This window comes from Cuculus canorus, chromosome 3 (genome assembly GCF_017976375.1).
Source record: "Cuculus canorus isolate bCucCan1 chromosome 3, bCucCan1.pri, whole genome shotgun sequence".
NCBI lineage: Eukaryota > Metazoa > Chordata > Aves > Cuculiformes > Cuculidae > Cuculus > Cuculus canorus.
This window is the reverse complement of record NC_071403.1, coordinates 44,190,842-44,207,940: the sequence shown is the minus strand read 5'-3', so window position 1 is coordinate 44,207,940 and position 17,099 is coordinate 44,190,842. Positions and strand designations below refer to the sequence as shown.

The window sequence follows — 17,099 nt, the reverse complement described above, 5'->3', positions numbered from 1 at the left end:
ACTCCTCTACCATGAGGCCATCAAAACATTTGCAACAAATAATCTGCTGCCACACGCAGATAGCTATGGTCCTCTCCCCTTTGCTGTCTTATTTATATCTATATGTTGTCTGTATATGTATCTTATAATCATTCTAGTGGCATAATTTTGAAAAATAAATAAGGCGTTGGCAGTGGTGTTTTTTAAGGTTGATGAGATTTAAGTGAAAATGAGACCAATGAAGAATTCTCTTAATATCATAGTATTCTGCAGAGTGTTTGTAAAAGGAAAAAGCAAAACCTATAGTCTACATCTTTCATTGTTTATGACAGTCAAACTGTTATTGAAGATTGCAAAAGTTTTCTTGAGTATTGCTTTGTTTACATACATTTTAGACAGTTTAAACAATGGCCAGGCCCTGGACATTTGCTGAGACAAACATGAAACTGAAGAAGGCAAGAAATGTGAAGGTATTTGCATCAGATCAAGTCTCTAGGTGCCAGCTAACTTAAGAGAGTTAAGAGAACAAAGCCATTATTTCTATACCTAGAGCCTATCTGTACTGGGGAACTGATGACACACACAGATAATCCAGGATATTTATTGAAGTATAGCTCAGCCAGTATCAGTTTCGTATTCCAAAACAAGTCCCTTTCAGCACTCATATGACTGTTTTACACCTTCTACTCTGGCGGCAAAAAAAAAAAAAAAAAAAAAAAAAAGCTTAATTTTTGACCCAAATAATTGTTCTGAGAATAGTCATGTGTTTAAAAATAGCTTTTCCACCTGGGAAGCTATGATTCTGGTGAAATTTTCTGGCCAATTTTGTAGGCAAGCCTTTCTCCAATCTAATCTGCCTGCGTATTGCAGATGACACTAAGCTGGGAGAAAGTGTCGATCTGCTGGAGGGTAGGGAGGCTCTGCAAAGGGATCTGAACAGGCTGGACTGCTGGGACGAGACCAATGGGATGAGGTTCAACAAGGCCAAATGCCGGGTCCTGCACTTGGGGCATAACAACCCTATGCAGCGCTACAGACTGGGGGAAGAATGGCTGGAGAGCTGCACGGAAGAGAAGGACCTGGGAGTGCTGGTTGACAGCCGACTGAACATGAGCCAGCAGTGTGCCCAGGTGGCCAAGAAGGCCAATGGCATCTTGGCTTGTATCAGAAATGGGGTCACCAGCAGGTCCAGGGAGGTTATTCTCCCTCTGTACTCGGCACTGGTGAGACCGCACCTCGAATACTGTGTTCAGTTCTGGACCCCTCACCACAAGAAGGATGTTGAGGCTCTGGAGGGTGTCCAGAGAAGAGCAATGAAGCTGGTGAAGGGGCTGGAGAACAAGTCTTATGAGGAGCGGCTGAGAGAGCTGGGGTTGTTTAGCCTGGAGAAGAGGAGGCTGAGGGGAGACCTTATTACTCTCTACAACTACCTGAAAGGAGGTTGTGGAGAGGAGGGAGCTGGCCTCTTCCCCCAAGTGACAGGGGACAGGACAAGAGGGAATGGCCTGAAGCTCCGTCAGGGGAGGTTCAGGTTGGATATCAGAAAAAAATTCTTCACAGTAAGAGTCATTGGGCACTGGAACAGGCTGCCCAGGGAGGTGGTCGAGTCGCCTTCCCTGGAGGTTTAAGGAACGGGTGGATGAAGTGCTGAGGGACATGGTTTAGGGAGTGTTAGGAATGGTTGGACTCGATGATCCAATGGGTCCTTTCCAACCTTGTGATTCTGTGATTTTGTTTCCCTCAGTGGAAGCAAAAATTCTTTTGTGTGGCTCCAACTGATGGAAACCAGTTTGGTGTGATATAAACTCTAATTAGCCGAGTAAAGAAGAGAGATAAAAAGATTGAAAATTCAGATATTGCTACTTCCTTCATTCTTTCACACAATACACTCTATGAATGTTTGTGAATGTAGAAGAGAACATTAACACCAGATTTGGGCAAAGGGATTACAAACATTCAGAGAAAACTTGGGCAAAAATGTGACAGAATATGATCCATTGGGTGCTTCAAAAGTTTTTCTTCCTTAGAGAAATATAACTGGCTTGATTGGAAGGGCTTCACATCTGTCACAACTCAAACAACTTTTCTGCCTGAGGGCTTAGAGGTGGTGGTCAACAGGCTACAGCGGCAGGATGAGCTCTTACAGCGGGCTTTGAAGGGAGGCAGCACATGGAGACCGAGGCACTCCACTCCTGCCTGGAAAGGACTGGAGCAGCTGCTCTCATTGTGGGAGAGTGGAGACACCAAACAGGTATACAAACAATGGAAAGCTCTGTGACCAAAATATATTTTTCTTTTTTTTTTTTTTTTTGGCTTTTCCTCTGGGTCATTCACCAGCTGACAATTTCTGCTCTGCAGTCTCAGTGCAAATTATTGTGAGTTTGCTGGACTTATTTTTCTATACCTTCCCTTACTCTACTCTCCATTCTCATTCTAGTATTTGTCAGATAACATGGCTGAACACTATTTTGTCAATTTGTGTCAGAAATTATGGAGATATCTATCTCACCACAATGTGTAACTGTACTATCATCTCCATAACAGGTGTTGTAGGCTAAATTACATTTCTGCCCTGGACCATCTGTTTATCTAAGTAATGCAGGCACTCTGCTGATGTTCCAGCAACCACTGATGCCCCTTAGAGTGATTTTAGAAGGGAACAATGTATTCATGTGCTACTCTGAAGTGAGGAAGTCAATAACATCTACTCAAGCTGGCTTTAAATAACTAACTTTAAAACCTGCATTTATAAATTCCTTCTACTCTTTGCCAATTGTGTGCTTGAAATGTGTGGACAAATGCTAGTGCTGAGACAAACTGACCTTCATATAATTTTCCTCTGAATGAGTTTCTTTGCCGCTTTTATTTTTGGCTACCTATTACAGCATGTGAGTACCAGACAACCCAGCTTACATATAACTTGCAGCCACAATGTTAAACAGCTTCACTCTGTACAGTTTTGCAGCAGAATTGAGACACATTACCATTCTTGGGTTTAGAATATAGTCACCTTAAAGACATCTAAAGAATCTTCCTAATTGAACGTGCTTCCATATTTATCTTTTTTAAATCGCTCTGAAGCATGGATGTCTTACTTGAAGGACATGATTGAACAGAATAGTTTTCTCAATTGGGCCATTTCAGATATCAGAGTCCGCAAGTTAAAAAAAAAAAGATTCTATCTAGAGAATTGCCTCTTGCTTTAGTCTCATTGCTGTTGTGGCTAAATGTAGTCTGAAAAAGAAATACACGGATCCAGTCTGTCTAAATGCCATTTAAACTGGGACAGAGATCCCCAAAACTGATCTAAACCCCAGACAGCAACCTAGTCTATGCACTAGCTGGACTGCCTACCTCTATGCTCATCAGGTGCCTTTCTGTCCAGTTTGAAAGCTTCTCAAGTACTTAATTTGAACTGTTTGTGCTCAGAAGTACACTGACACTTAAGGGAGTGTGCAAAGGCATTAGATGACCACCTTCAACAGAGAACGAAGGTGGATTGGATTTGGAGTTCCCTATACTCTGGGTTAAAGACAGAGGCATCTAAGAGGTCCAGAGTGCCTTCAGGACTAAGGAACATCCTTAGGTGCTCAAAGAAGTCACTTTCTCTGTGGGCTGCTTAAACAGGTAAAAGGATATCCCTCTGTAGATCTGAGGTGCATGACTCCACTGACCACACATAAAGCCCTCCTAGTGTCAAGCACCTAAAATTTTAGTGAGGCCATGCCTAATTTAGACATTTAAATGAGATAATTCGAATTCCACAGAAAGTAATGCAATATACAAAGTTCCTAACCTGACCATAATAGTATGTAGCACTTAAAATATTTTTCCCTTTCAAACTTGTTTTGAAACCCGCAGATAAATGAAAGACGGGATAAAATGCAAATCAGAACTTTCATATTGTTGGATCCTGCTTATCCACTCCCCGTTTGCAACATAAAGATATAACTGAGGAAGTAACACTTTCAAAGTACTTCTTACACCTTTCTGGGATACCCGATTGCAACTTTCCATACTGGTAGAATAAACACTAGGGAAAGGGAAAGGCATATTATTCATGGCTTTTATACAGGTCTTTACAAAGTCTGTGTGGTAGAATCGCAAAATTCACTAAACGTAGAATAAGACTGACTAACCTGATGACCTTCCTTTCTGTAACTGTGCTTGAGTTATCTGCCTGCATGCCAGAAAAATATCTGTATCATTATATGAAATATGCATAGTTAAGCAAAAGAAGATGGTGATAAATGCAAGTAGTGCATGTGAATAAGGAACTGACTAAAAGCAAGCTGGCAGCAAGTTTTGCTGAATGAGAACGTCCACCTGGAATGAGGCAACAAGTGGAATCCCACATGAGCCTGTCTGTTGTTGATTTTGAACCAGAAAGTTAATACAAAAGTGTGAGTGCAGCACTGTTGTTGGAATTCATTCTACAGACTGAAGCCACAGAAACAAGATGATAACTTGTAGTACAAAATGCAGGGATGTGCACTTCAAAACATTTGTTGCAGACCGTTAATTAATTGGTGTCTGCTGGAAGAGGCAGCAGAGGAGGAGAAAGACTAAGGGATTAAGTCAGCTGCAGGATGACAACATCACCATGATGCAATCGCAAAAAAGCAAGTGTCATCATGAGATGTACCATAAAACATATTTCCCTGGATGCCACAATAAAAGGCACAAGTGAGACCCTAGCTGAAACACTGCACATTTGTGGTAACCTCTTTCAGAAGAGATGAATTCAAAATGGAACTCTGGCACCATTTATGTACACCTTAAGACTATAACAACACCTGAGGTCTGTGGTATCACAAATCAGCAGATGCCAGTGCTACATTTCATTTCTGGAACACATCATTCACGCCCAGAAGGGCTATGGAGATGAATAGAAAGCACTGGTTACAAAACGAGTTTTAAATGAGCTTGGATTTTGCAGTCTAGTGAAATGAAGGAGCCTCTTCAGCATGGACATCAGAGAGACAGAACTACTGAAGCAAAAGCCAATGTAGACACTAATTAAGTTAAGCTGGTCATGAATACCTTTGGGTTGGAAATCAGATAAATGTAATCATAAGAGAATGAAGGTCAGAAATACTGAGAAAATGATCTTAGCTGTGATCTCAAGAGGCTGAATTTATGATGTGGGAATACCAAAATTTGCTCCTGCATCTTGTGACTCTTACACCCATTGCAAATAGGTTGTTTCACCTTGACATATGATGTACAAGTTGAATGAATTCACTGCAAAGGATAAAGGGAAAGAACAGTGCACTCACCTGAAACAGCCAAAATCATGGTGCAGGCACAGGAATTACACTGGACAGTGGGATCCTCTGACTCAAGCAGATCCAAAATTGGCTCAAGTAAACCCATTTGGACAACTAATTCTTTGTCAACTACTCACAAGTTCAAGAAAAAATTGACAAACAAGAAGTAAATAGTTAGTGCCTTTGTGAAAAGAATACATCTTCCTTAGACTGCTTTGGCAGTCTATGTTATGATTACGCAAAATTGACCTAAGACAGAGGTAGCCTGAAAAACACTCACGGTCCCTAGCTTGGTTTGTTTGATTCCTCTTCAGACTCATGAAACAGTGCAAGAGATGTTCAGAGATTCTAGTATAGAAGGTCCCAGATATTTCTGGCTGGCAATTCTGTTTTCAAACAGAAGGTTCCTTTAGGAACTTGCAACTGCAGCTCTCCAATAGGTTCACAATTTACTCAACACTCTTCCTGCCCTTCTTCTGCTTTTGTGTACCCTTTAAACACTGTTTTTCACATGTGAACAGTGACATGATATTATTTTCAACAAGATCCTTAAAAAAAGAAAACAGGTAACTTCACTGAAGACTGACTCTGTCATCTACAGTTATGGGATAGCATGATAGAATACCTGTTGTAGGCCAAGTGCTGGAGAGCACAGCAATAGACTCAGTAAGGGCTGAATTTAGGGTGTTCATGCCCTATCTAGCAACAAACTTTATTGGGGAGTTTTCATCTGCAGCTCCCAGATCCTATCTTGATTACATCTGCCCTATTAGCAAGCAGAAAAGGTCAATTCTATTATCTTTTTTTTAATCTGCAAGCAATTTAAGGCCAAGGTCCAGTTAATAAATAACAAGAAAATCAGCGCTATCCCATAGGCAGGTTTTATTTCTAAGAGTGGTATCTGTTGCTTGAAACGGTAAGTGGTAGACTCAATCCAAGAATGACGGTGGTATAGCTGTTCCCACACCTGTCTGCAAATAATTTATCAGCCTCTGCACAGATATAAGATCTCTTGACACATGATATAATCTAGCTAGAAGGATCTGATATATCCTGGTGCCGTAAGAATCTATGTGGCTTGCAGACAGAAACAAACTCACACCTGTCCTATGAGGAATGCAAAAAAAAGGGAATTCGGATTTGTGTAGACCTCAATGTGTAGATGTGCCCTCCTCTTGTCTGAGTCTGGCTGCAGAGATACTTTTTACTTGAATAGAGAGGTGTTGTTAATTACTCACTATTTCCTTCCAGCAAGAAGTTGACAAGCGACAAGGAAGACATCTGCTGCACCTCCAGGTCAGCAGACCTTAGTAAGGCGTAGAAGGGTTCCAGATGCTCAACAGGCAGGGGGATGTTCACTGCAGGAATGACAGGAAATATTTGGGGATTTCATCATTGGCTGGTCACATTTTCTCTTACTGGTCTTAAGCCTCAGGTATTACCATGCTGAGTGGTATTCCCCTTCATTTAAATTCCTTTGTTATTAGCAAAATAGGACAAGTTTCCTGAAAAGGTTTTGAATAATAAAGCATTTAAAAACATCATGGGAAGAAAACCAATATGCCTTGCTACCAAACAAGTCATTCTTCCTCATAGCAGGTCCTCACGTTGTGGCCATCTGCCCTTTTTAGCCTGCAAAAAATACATGGCATAAAGGTATCAAGCCAAGTGCCAGAATATTCTCCTTGAAGTAGATTTAAAACAACCAAATAACAAAATTACCACTTCCTTGTTGCTGGTATTTCTACCTTATTGTAGGACTCAAACTCTTGTTGGAATCTTATTGGCATATCTAGGCTGACTGCTAACCATTTACAAATTACCTCAGGAATCAAGTGCTCCCACAGAATAATTTGGACAAAGAAGAATGTTTCTTTTATAGATTTCCACTATAATCTGGACTCTAGAGCTTTGTCCTCTTCCAAAAAAATTATACCATATAAAACTTAAATGATCACTAGGTCCATATCCTTCCACCACATTTTGACTGTGTTGCTTTCAAGAGATTCAGTGTATACTGACTAACTACTTTGAGTTCTGCTGAGTTTTACAGAAGTATTACGATTACATAAATGACAGGCTTTTATAATCATAAGAGATACCTTCTCATAGCAACAACCAGAAAGACCCTGCCCACATGGCAATGACAATATTTCTATTTTCCTTAGCAAGCAACACAACACAAAAGAAAAAAAAAAAAATCAAAGGGAGTCTCACAATTGGAAAAATATTTTATTTATAATTATGTGAAAATTTTCAAATGTACTGAGGTAACTTACTGTGCTGACTCATATGCAAGTAGTAGAGGGCAGCAGACTGCTGTAAACCTGGGTTTTCTGAAAAGGCTAAGGTCCTCAAGGCTTCCAGAGGGTCCTTTCCAAGTGGTGACATTTCAAAGCCTAAAGATGCAATGACAGAACAGCCTCAATTATACCCGAAAAGCACCAGTTTACAAAAAGAAATTAAAATTTACAGCCAACTGAAAACATAAGGATTTTTCTACTGCAACAACTCTACAGAGTCTATCTTTATTCATGTTTCCATGAGCAAAAGCAATAAATGAATCTGGAATAACCTGTCCTCATTGATACCTCTCGTGAAGCTCACAAAGCTACTGACTGGAAGCAAAAGAAATTATAACATTTAGACACTTTTATGCTGTCCAATACAAATGCAGGTGTTCCTGTTCTCCATTAAAATCTTCATCTTTTACTGAATTACAGAAGATCTTGGTTAAAATATATCTACTGAAGATGGTAGTTTTAATTATGAGCTTATAGCAAGAGTATATAATTTTTAATTTACTACATTTTACATTCACTGTGTTTCCTATCCTCAGTATTACAATAAAGGATTTCAGGGAATAGCAACACAGATTGTAAATGGGCTAGCCTTGGGCTCAAGTTTCTAGCATGTGTATACCTGTTCTCAGTGTGATAGTTTACCTATGAATAAATCAACTGTTCAGCAATAGCCATGAAGAACACAACAACAGCAGTCATGCATGACTTCTGTAAGTTTCTGTATTATGTGCTTATAACGTGTGGAATGGAAAAGAAGAAAGGAAAAAGAAGGGTCATTGAACCAATACTTAATAGTATAAGCAGTTGAAAAGGTGATGTATAAATTGACTGGTGGAGCACACAATTATAACATGTATTTTCAGACAAGAGATTAAAGCAGTGCACAAAGACTGAAATATCTTTGTGAACAAGATGTGGCTACTTCACCTCCCAAGGGTTAGAGATGTGAGGGATGGGAGGAGTGTGAGCTCTCACGACTCAGTGTGAAACTCAGCCAATATCTCAAGCCATTAGAAGCTGCTGACATGTCAAGTATAACAAACACTTGCTTTCAGGATTAGGTAAGTGGACTTCAGAGGAGCATTGCTTCACATAAAAATTAATTCTGTTTAGTAATTAACAACAACAAACACAAACAGAAACACTAGCCAGTAGGTACAAAGTTTTAGAGAGAAAATAATCTCATCATGTGCTTTAATTCTGTTCTTTACACACTGACTATCTGTATCTCCCACATATCTATGTGGGAGAGTTTAGGAGAGTGATAAACCAGAAGCCACTCAAACATTCAACGGCCTATAATATGAAGCATTTGCTGCCCTAGCTAAGAGCTGAGTATGGTGATCAACTGTGAACTCCCTCCTTGCACCCAAACTGTCCAAATGTTGGCTCCCTGTTCATTATAACTTCTCTGGAAGTGAGGATGAACTTGCTCCACCTCTGAATAAAATACCCAGGTGAGCACTAAAGTAAGAGCTACGTATCTTGGTTCTCTTTGTGAGGCTTCTCTGCCTCTACCTGTCTTGGAAGCAGGATTTGGCCACTCAGAAAATTAACCTTGGTTCTTCTTCCTGCTTTCTGTGTATCTCTCTGAGAGCACGTTGCCATCTGCACACTGCTGGCACAGAAGCTCTAGGCTTCTTGCTGTTTTACCCCAGATCCTGAGGATCCAAGATAGACCAGTTTTTGAAGATCTCTCTTGGAGAGGAAAGGATTTCTCAAGAAAATCTACACTCAATGTTTTCATAAAACACTAGTAGATAATGCAAAGGGCCATTCTGGCTTCACCATTTTTTCAGACCACACCTTTGTTGCACCTGATCCATCAGCTGTGCTGTAAGTCTCTTACACAATCAGGAGCATGCTAGCCTTTGGAGAAGAAGTTCAGCCATAGAAGCCCCCTACTGTACATCGAGCTGAACGTTCTGATCCTGTTCAAGATATGGACTTTAGGATTTAGCCAGTGCTTACTGTGCAACAATTGGTGAACCATATCAACAGAATAGGACTCCTCACATTCATAGGGTAATGACACCAGCTAGGACCAGCTGAGGCTAATTCACATACGTTCCCAGTTCCCGACAACCAGCGTCAGAACAATTATACCAAAGGTTGTTCCATGGCAGATCATTTGAAACAGTGCTGTGTCACACTACAGAAAAATGTCTCTCCTGGTTCCTCTCACAAGATGGTTTCATGTCCCCCAAAAGGCAAGCAAAGAAACAGTTTGTGTTCCGCACCCTTCACACAAATGAAAGTAGAAGTCCATGTGATTTTGTGTAGTAGGTTTAACCCAAGGTTGTTAAACTTAAAGCAAGGTACCCTACTAGCTGTGAGACAAAACAAATCCAAACAAGCAATAGCCCCTGCCTGAGCTTGAGACAAGGAATGTTTTTAGGTTGGACAACTGAGGAAACACATTCATCCAAGAAGATACGCTGTAACTGCAGGATATTGTTGTATCCTAGGACAGGACAGAGAGGACATCACAAGCAGATAAACAGGCGAATTAGGCAGGTAGCCTGTAAAGCAGAGGAGATACATGAAGAAATATGGATATACTTTGATTCAAGCAGAATCCCATACTTATGTTTGCACAAAAGCACTTAGGCAGACCTGTCACTTGGAATCTGAGGAAGCCCTGGGAGCCCAGCAGTGCTTGTCCTTCCTCACATATAGAACAGACACCCACAGCGCATAATCCAGGTATTCTGTATCTGGCCAACATGGGTGTGCACAACTCAATAAGGACCACACTGTGATTTGCCTGCTCACAGCTTGGGACTCATCCAGCATCCAGCGTCACTAGAGCCTGTTTCCAGCTTTGTGACCTCAGTGACTGACTTCGAAAAATTGACTTCAGTTATGAGAAAGATTTCATGAAATATATTTATATGAGTTATGTATTAACAGTGAAGAAAGAACAGCAAGAATGTGACTGACCATTTCTACTTAGATCCACCTGTTACACCACTTGAGCCCTTGGCGTCCCACGCACAAAGAACAGGCTCTGTAGCTCTGGCCCTTCCTACACCACCAAGGTTCTCCCTCCCACACAGTTCAGCCAGTAATGTGTTTTTAACCCACAAAATTAATCTTCTTACTCTTACACGACCCTTAAAGAAACAAACAAACAGAAATACCAAGCCCACTTACCTGTTTCAATATGCTGCAGAAACTCCTGTGCTGTCACCCTCTCATGAGGCTGTAGGATGGGCTTGTAAAGCTGTCTGGCTTTAGAGCTGTTTTGTTTTAAGCAGGAGCATTTGCTTATCAGGATTAAGCATTCCTTGATGCTGTGCACCAAGCTGGAGGACATCCTCTGAACAAAGGCCACGAAGTCCTGCAGCAGCTGCATGCACCGTCCACACAGTTGACCCATTCTTGATCCAACAGCAATACAAAGCAAGAGGAAAAGGAGGAAGATGGAAAGAAATGTTTCTTCTCAACTTGTCAACGTTTTGCTGCCTCAGGGTTTGTCCTGTCTTAGGGATGTTAACACCGTGCTGTGTGCAGCTGCTGTAAAGCAGACAAGCTTCTGTGTCTGAAAAGCCACATTGCACAGCAAGGCTGGTTTCTGCAGATTTCACAGAGTCTACAAAACATTACTTAAAAGGTTGTACTGGAGGCATGCTCAAACACCCTCTGTTTGCTTGAAGAAAAATAAAATGTTGACCTAAACACGTCTCATGGAGAACGAGCAGAGTTTAAATCCTGGAGAATCCATCAAAGCCTTCACTGGGCTAGAAAAGCTCTGGGATAATGGAAAAACCAGCCTCACCTTTTGTAAGGCAGCTCTCCACATGAAAGGTAGGCACCACCTCGTCTACATGTATACAAGCTGCAGCTGCCAATGGGAGAGGAAGATTAGGAAAAAAAAAAAAAAAAAAAAAAAGGGAGCACACAAACAGGTTTTTCCAGTTGTTGCTGAAGCACAGACCAGAACAAAGGCCCTGTTGGGCAAATAGCTTATAAATCAGTCAACTGAGACTTTGCAAATCGGCAAGTACAGAAAACCGAAAAAACACCCAGTGGTCAAATGCATTTAGAACTATGTTTTCCTCCAGTTGAGCAAATCCTGCAGAGTGGGCTGGATATGCTGGCAATGGGAGGATGCAAAATTCATCTGAAATATTCATGCTGAAAAAAAAAGCAAAAGGAAAAAGAGCAGTTCTCCTTTTGCTCCATCCTTTTGCTTAATTCACCAGTCTGGTGCATGTGCCCACTCTTAGTTAAACAGTTTTAAAAATGACCTTGGTCTAATTAATGTAGCATGAAGTTATATTCATAATATTCTTGAGGTTTCCAGTAAAACTTGGTTTGATTCAAGATCATCTTCATTATGAAACCAGTAGGTACGGGTCTGCTGAGTGCCGATCACTTTTATTAACTTCTCTTTACCCATGGATTTGATGGATTTATTCTAACTGTTGTATTTGATACATTTATTGGTTTTAGCCTCACTATCCTTTAATAGATCTTGAGTTTCTAAATAAATGACGTGTGAAAATAAACCCTTTGTTTTGCACCCATGTGCAAAAATGGATGAACAAACTCACCCAAATCTCACTGATCTGTCCACCTACTGCTATTACTTCTCTTACTTACACGTGTTGTAATTTTCCTAAACACAAATGCTACACAGCACAGATAAATCCACCTACACCCATAAACCAAAAGCCATGAGACTTCTATTACATGATGCAATGCATTACAAAGAAACAAGACTTTTCTAGCTTCTTCCTTGGCCAGCTCTGCAGGCTGGCCAAGTTCTCTGTCTGGCTTCCTAATATTATCAGAAGTGAGGCTAATATGCCTATTTTCTCACTGTGTCCTCTGCACCCTTTCAGTAGGATCTTCTAAAGCATAGGGAACTCATGTAATTGTCAGGTCCTGCTTCTGCCACCACATGCTCTTCACCTTTTGCTCACACTCTTATGCTCTTCAGCTTCTATCCTAAAAATAGTGAAGTGGCAGACCCTTGGGAACTCATTGCACTTGCCTTCTGACTCTTGCTCTGTCCTGTCTACAGAGCTGTAAGTTTTAATTCTTGTGAGATTTCTTCTTTGAGTTAATTTGAACTGTACTGCACAGAGATGAGAAAAAAGAAGACTGTTTCAATGAGACACTTATTAGTAGTGACTACATTTCTCTAACATAGTCTTACTAAGCATTTCAAAATGTATTAAAAGCACTAAGGCAGCTTTCCAATGTATCTGTAAGAAAGATATTCCCAAAATAATTTTAAAACAAGTTTCAGAGGTGCTGAGCTCTTTTAACTCCATTTGAAATAGATAGGAGTTAAAGAAATGCACCACACCCCAAAATTAAGCTACTCAGGTGTCCCAATACTTAGTTTGATGATTCACTTGGGAAATTGTTCTCTGATTTGAAACCACTATTTGAAAGCCAATGTAGAAGGCTAGTTTGTAGGTCTTGAAACCTCCCCTGAATTCACAATAGCCAATGTAAAGGTAAAGGTTGCAACCATAAACCCGATGTCTCTGATTAGCTTTGTGACCTAGATATGTTTCCTTATCTGATTGAACAAACTGTCAGCTCAAGAATGCAGAAAAGGGAAAAAAATCGTAGTACTGAAATAGTGTTAAATCGTCTTGTGTTTATTCTTCTAAAGAACATCTTCCAAATAGCAGAAGACCCACATCCTGATTTTTTTCCAAAGAAAGTTTTCCAAAGAAAGTTCTTTTGTAAAGTGTTAAAAGAACTCCTCTCCAAACCATTTCCATTTACTCACATGCTAAGGAGACTTTCAAGTAGTAACCTCACTGTATGAAGACTATTTGGAATTCTGTATAAAATACATTTGGAAGTTTATAGCTATTTGCTAAATAATAGATGAATGCTGTATCTATATTGCACTTTCAACAGAGAGCTGCCGCTGGTCCAGCATTTTTTCTGCTGTGTAGTTTCTCTGCAAAGGACAGAAATATTGTTTTTGTGCACACTCCCTTAAGCATCCCACACTCGCAGCAGGTTTGTTTTGTTTTGATTTAAGAACAGAAAATCTAAAAACATATTTATTCATCATTAAATTCATCTACCATTTCACTCATGCAGCATGCCATTGCTTGAACTACTTTTTTTATCAGAAATTCCTTTATCTAGTTTGCAATGGTGCATAACTTCTGATTGTCCAGACGCTAACTGGCACTGGAGAGATGTACTCAAGTACACTTTACACTCCTCCTTCACACATTACCAAGGGCCTCTTCATTCTAACATGCCCCCAAGACCCTCAGGCTCTGACATGAATATTGGAAATAAGAGGTCAACTGCTTTATCTGAGCCACAGTAGCAAACGCTTCCCTCTTAAAGAAAGAAAATGATAGCTTCAGGTTCCAGATTTTAGGAGTACCGTTATGACTGGAATTTTAATCAGTGGAAATATTTTTGGAGAGTGGAGGACAGAGGCAGGGATTAAGAAAGTATGGAGTCTTATTTAACTTATGTGCCAGTCAAATAAGGAAACAGATACATAAAGGAATTCTTAAAAAGCAGTAAATTGAAAGAAAATACTTACATTACGCAAGAACCCAAAGCTTTAAGAATTTTAAAAAAAAAAATTTGCATTTTATGAATTTGTCACGTGTATTTTTTTATTGCAGCCTTTCTCTTACACTCATTTCTTTCACTCTGTTTTGTCACTCTTCTGTTCAGGGTGAGCAAAACACTGTACAGTTTAGAATGCTGTAAAATGATGGCTATGCATTACTGCTTGGTTAGTGACATATTTGATGTAAAAGCTCCCCTAATGCCTAGAAGGTCTTTCCTGTCCCCATACTTCCACTTAAGACTTCCTCACTTGTGCGAATTCAGTACGATTGCTCTTTAAACGGGATCAGTGAAATTTTGTGGCTTCAAAATAACAACAAAAAGGGAAACAACAAATCAAAGGTATTACATTATTACACTGTACCCGCTGTTGACAGAATAGAGGAATAAAATCATGAATTAGAAAAGAAATGGTTGAGGAAGAACAGTTCTAAACTCTGAGTCTGATGTGCGTAACTTAGATCACTACTAAGCTCTTTTAAATACATGTATCTTTTAAATAATCTCTCTCTATATATATTTTTATATATGTGTGTGTGTGTGTCTGTGTGTATGCATTTCTGTGTACACATTCACCATTAAGATTTCAGGAAGAATTCAGGCTGAACAGAAACAGACTATAGTCATTTAATAGGGAAGAAGCCAGAAGTGAGTACTTCATAGATCAAGATCTGTGAAAAACTGCCAGGGGTTGCATAGCCAGGCTGAGCTTTGTTTGCATATATTGCAATTTCTGTAGAGTATAAAGTTGCTCACATTCTATGGCAGAGGTATTTGCTCATCCTCACTCAGAGGGAGAGTGCCATCTACTGAATCACCTTTACACAGCTGCCTTGAGCCTTGTCTCACTCATGGATTGAAAAAATTTACTCAAGGAGGTTGTAAAATCAAGCAAGGTTTTAAAAGGAGGAAAAGCTGCTCTAGGTGTGACTCTCTACAGCAAAGTAACAGCAGCATGTAAAGGACCAGGCCAAACATGGTAACACCAGAGAACTGTGCAAGCCTATGCTCCATTTTTATGAAAAAATTAAAACCCACCTCACTCTGGGTTTCTTCATTCTTAATAAATCTTTGGAATTGAGGCTACATTATCATTTCATAACAATTAAACAGCATTCCCTTATGGGACAATCCGACCTCACCGTTGACTATTAACTATGGACTTTCCTACTCGTTTCCCCTTTCTACATTAGTGCTCAGAAGATGTACAAGTACTTGGACAGTGAGGACACCTGCTAGTAGTCAGCAAGAGTTTGGCTTGGGCCAGGGATGACACTGATTATTGTGCTGCTTTGTCAACATGTAACTTCCTATTGCCTTGAAGCTCATACTTCATCGTAAATTTTCTGGACTGTTGCTGTATCCAAATGAAGCAGCACTTCATGTCATGCCCAGAGCTACTACCTACTATGATAATAAGAAACACATAAATTAACTTTTTTTTCCTGGCAATTTCTTTGCTTTGTAGTAAAAGACAGGGCCTCTAAAATGTAAAAGGTAGGTCAGAGGTGTCTATGTACTTTAGAAGCTTGAACAAACTGTATAAAAAAAATCTGAAATTTTATGAGGAGAATTACCACACAAAGGCAAGGATCTGACAAAGCCTACCAGCTTGCAGGGCAGAGTTGAAGGGAAACCTGTCAGGTTGTGTTTTGTAGACAATACCCTTAGAAAACCACTGGTCTGATGTGTTTCTAGGCAGAGGTGTATGTCCTGATGTTTTTGCTATCCAGGGTCTGCACTGAAGTGTCACACAGCACATAGCTCAAATGTCAAATTCTTGATAAAATGAGGAGTGAAACAATTTGCATTATTTGCCACTAGGCAAAGTCCTATTTGCCATTAGGTAAATACATTTGAAACAATTAAAACATATTTGAAAAAAGTTCTGCATTATAGGTTCTTTTGTTCTGTTTTGCTTTTTCTTCTGGGCCAGTAGTACATTGTCTTAAATACAATGGAGAATGGAGAGAGCAGAAGAGACCACCCTTACTGTGCCAATAAGATATATCCCACACATCTCATAAAACAGAGGTGATCTCTCCATCACTGAAAGGAAGCTAAGGCAGGGCAGATTTAGACTGGATATAAGTTCAAAATTTTTTACAATGAGGATGGTGAAATATCAGAACAGATTGCCCAGGGAGGTAGTGGATGCCACATCCCTGGAAACATTCAAGGTCAGGCTGGATGGGTCTCTGAGCAACCTGATCTAGTTGAAGATGTTCTTGCTCCTGCAGGGCAGGTGGACTAGATGACCTGTAAAGGTCCCTTCCACCCTAAAGCATGCAATGATTCTATGACACGAGCACCTCACAGATCTTAAGAACCAATAAGAAATGTGTGTGTGGGTTGTGTGCAGCCAAGTCTCAACCACTCTGGAAACCTTACTGGCTGTAGCAAGCTGGCTTCCTCCCACAAATGCATTACCGAGTAACCTCTATATTAATAAGGTCTTATTGTTGGTTACTGTAAAAGCTGTAGCATCGGGGTTGCACCTGAGCTAAAAGTTAGTTATGCCTGCATAAAGGAAAAAGCTTAAAAGAAGGAGCGAGGGAATTTTTTGTCTCTCTAGGCCAGGCTGCTCATCAGTTAACCTCAACTGGTCAGAACTGAAAACTTCCACTGTGTTTGTGTTTCAGCACCGTCCACTCGTGGGTTGCTGCCTCCATAGAAACCCACGTTTAAAGAACTTTGTAGCCCATTTATACACTGTACAATTAAAACACCAGGGTAGGTTAGCTAGGTCTATGCAGTGTATTAGTTTCCCTAGGCAGGAAACAGCAAACCAGCATTTGGGAGATTATGTCTGCTTCCCATCTTTCATGTCTTTTGCCTCCATCAGCTGGTTTGGGCTGCCTCTCATTGTCCCTTGAATGTAAAAACTTGGGTAGAATTGTGTGTATGCATCTTCACCTTGCAAAGAAAGACAGAAAAGAAGAAATAAAAGAAGAAAGAAAGAATGAAAGAAAGG

At 40.2% G+C, this 17,099-nt stretch overlaps 1 protein-coding gene across 2 annotated transcripts in view; it reads right to left on the bottom strand.

Annotated features, from left to right (window-relative positions):
• Positions 1-11,341, bottom strand: part of LOC104056236 (uncharacterized) — a 29,242-nt gene extending 17,901 nt beyond the window's left edge. For both annotated transcript variants that reach the window (XM_009557471.2, XM_054061141.1), the window contains exons 1-4: positions 10,709-11,341; positions 7,529-7,648; positions 6,488-6,607; positions 5,259-5,378 (exon numbers count right to left, since the gene is read on the bottom strand). In XM_009557471.2, coding sequence (XP_009555766.2) covers positions 5,259-5,378; positions 6,488-6,607; positions 7,529-7,648; positions 10,709-10,934 — 586 coding nt within the window. In that variant the 5' untranslated portion in view covers positions 10,935-11,341. The remainder of the gene's footprint in view (positions 1-5,258; positions 5,379-6,487; positions 6,608-7,528; positions 7,649-10,708) is intronic.
• Positions 11,342-17,099: the final 5,758 nt, after the last annotated feature.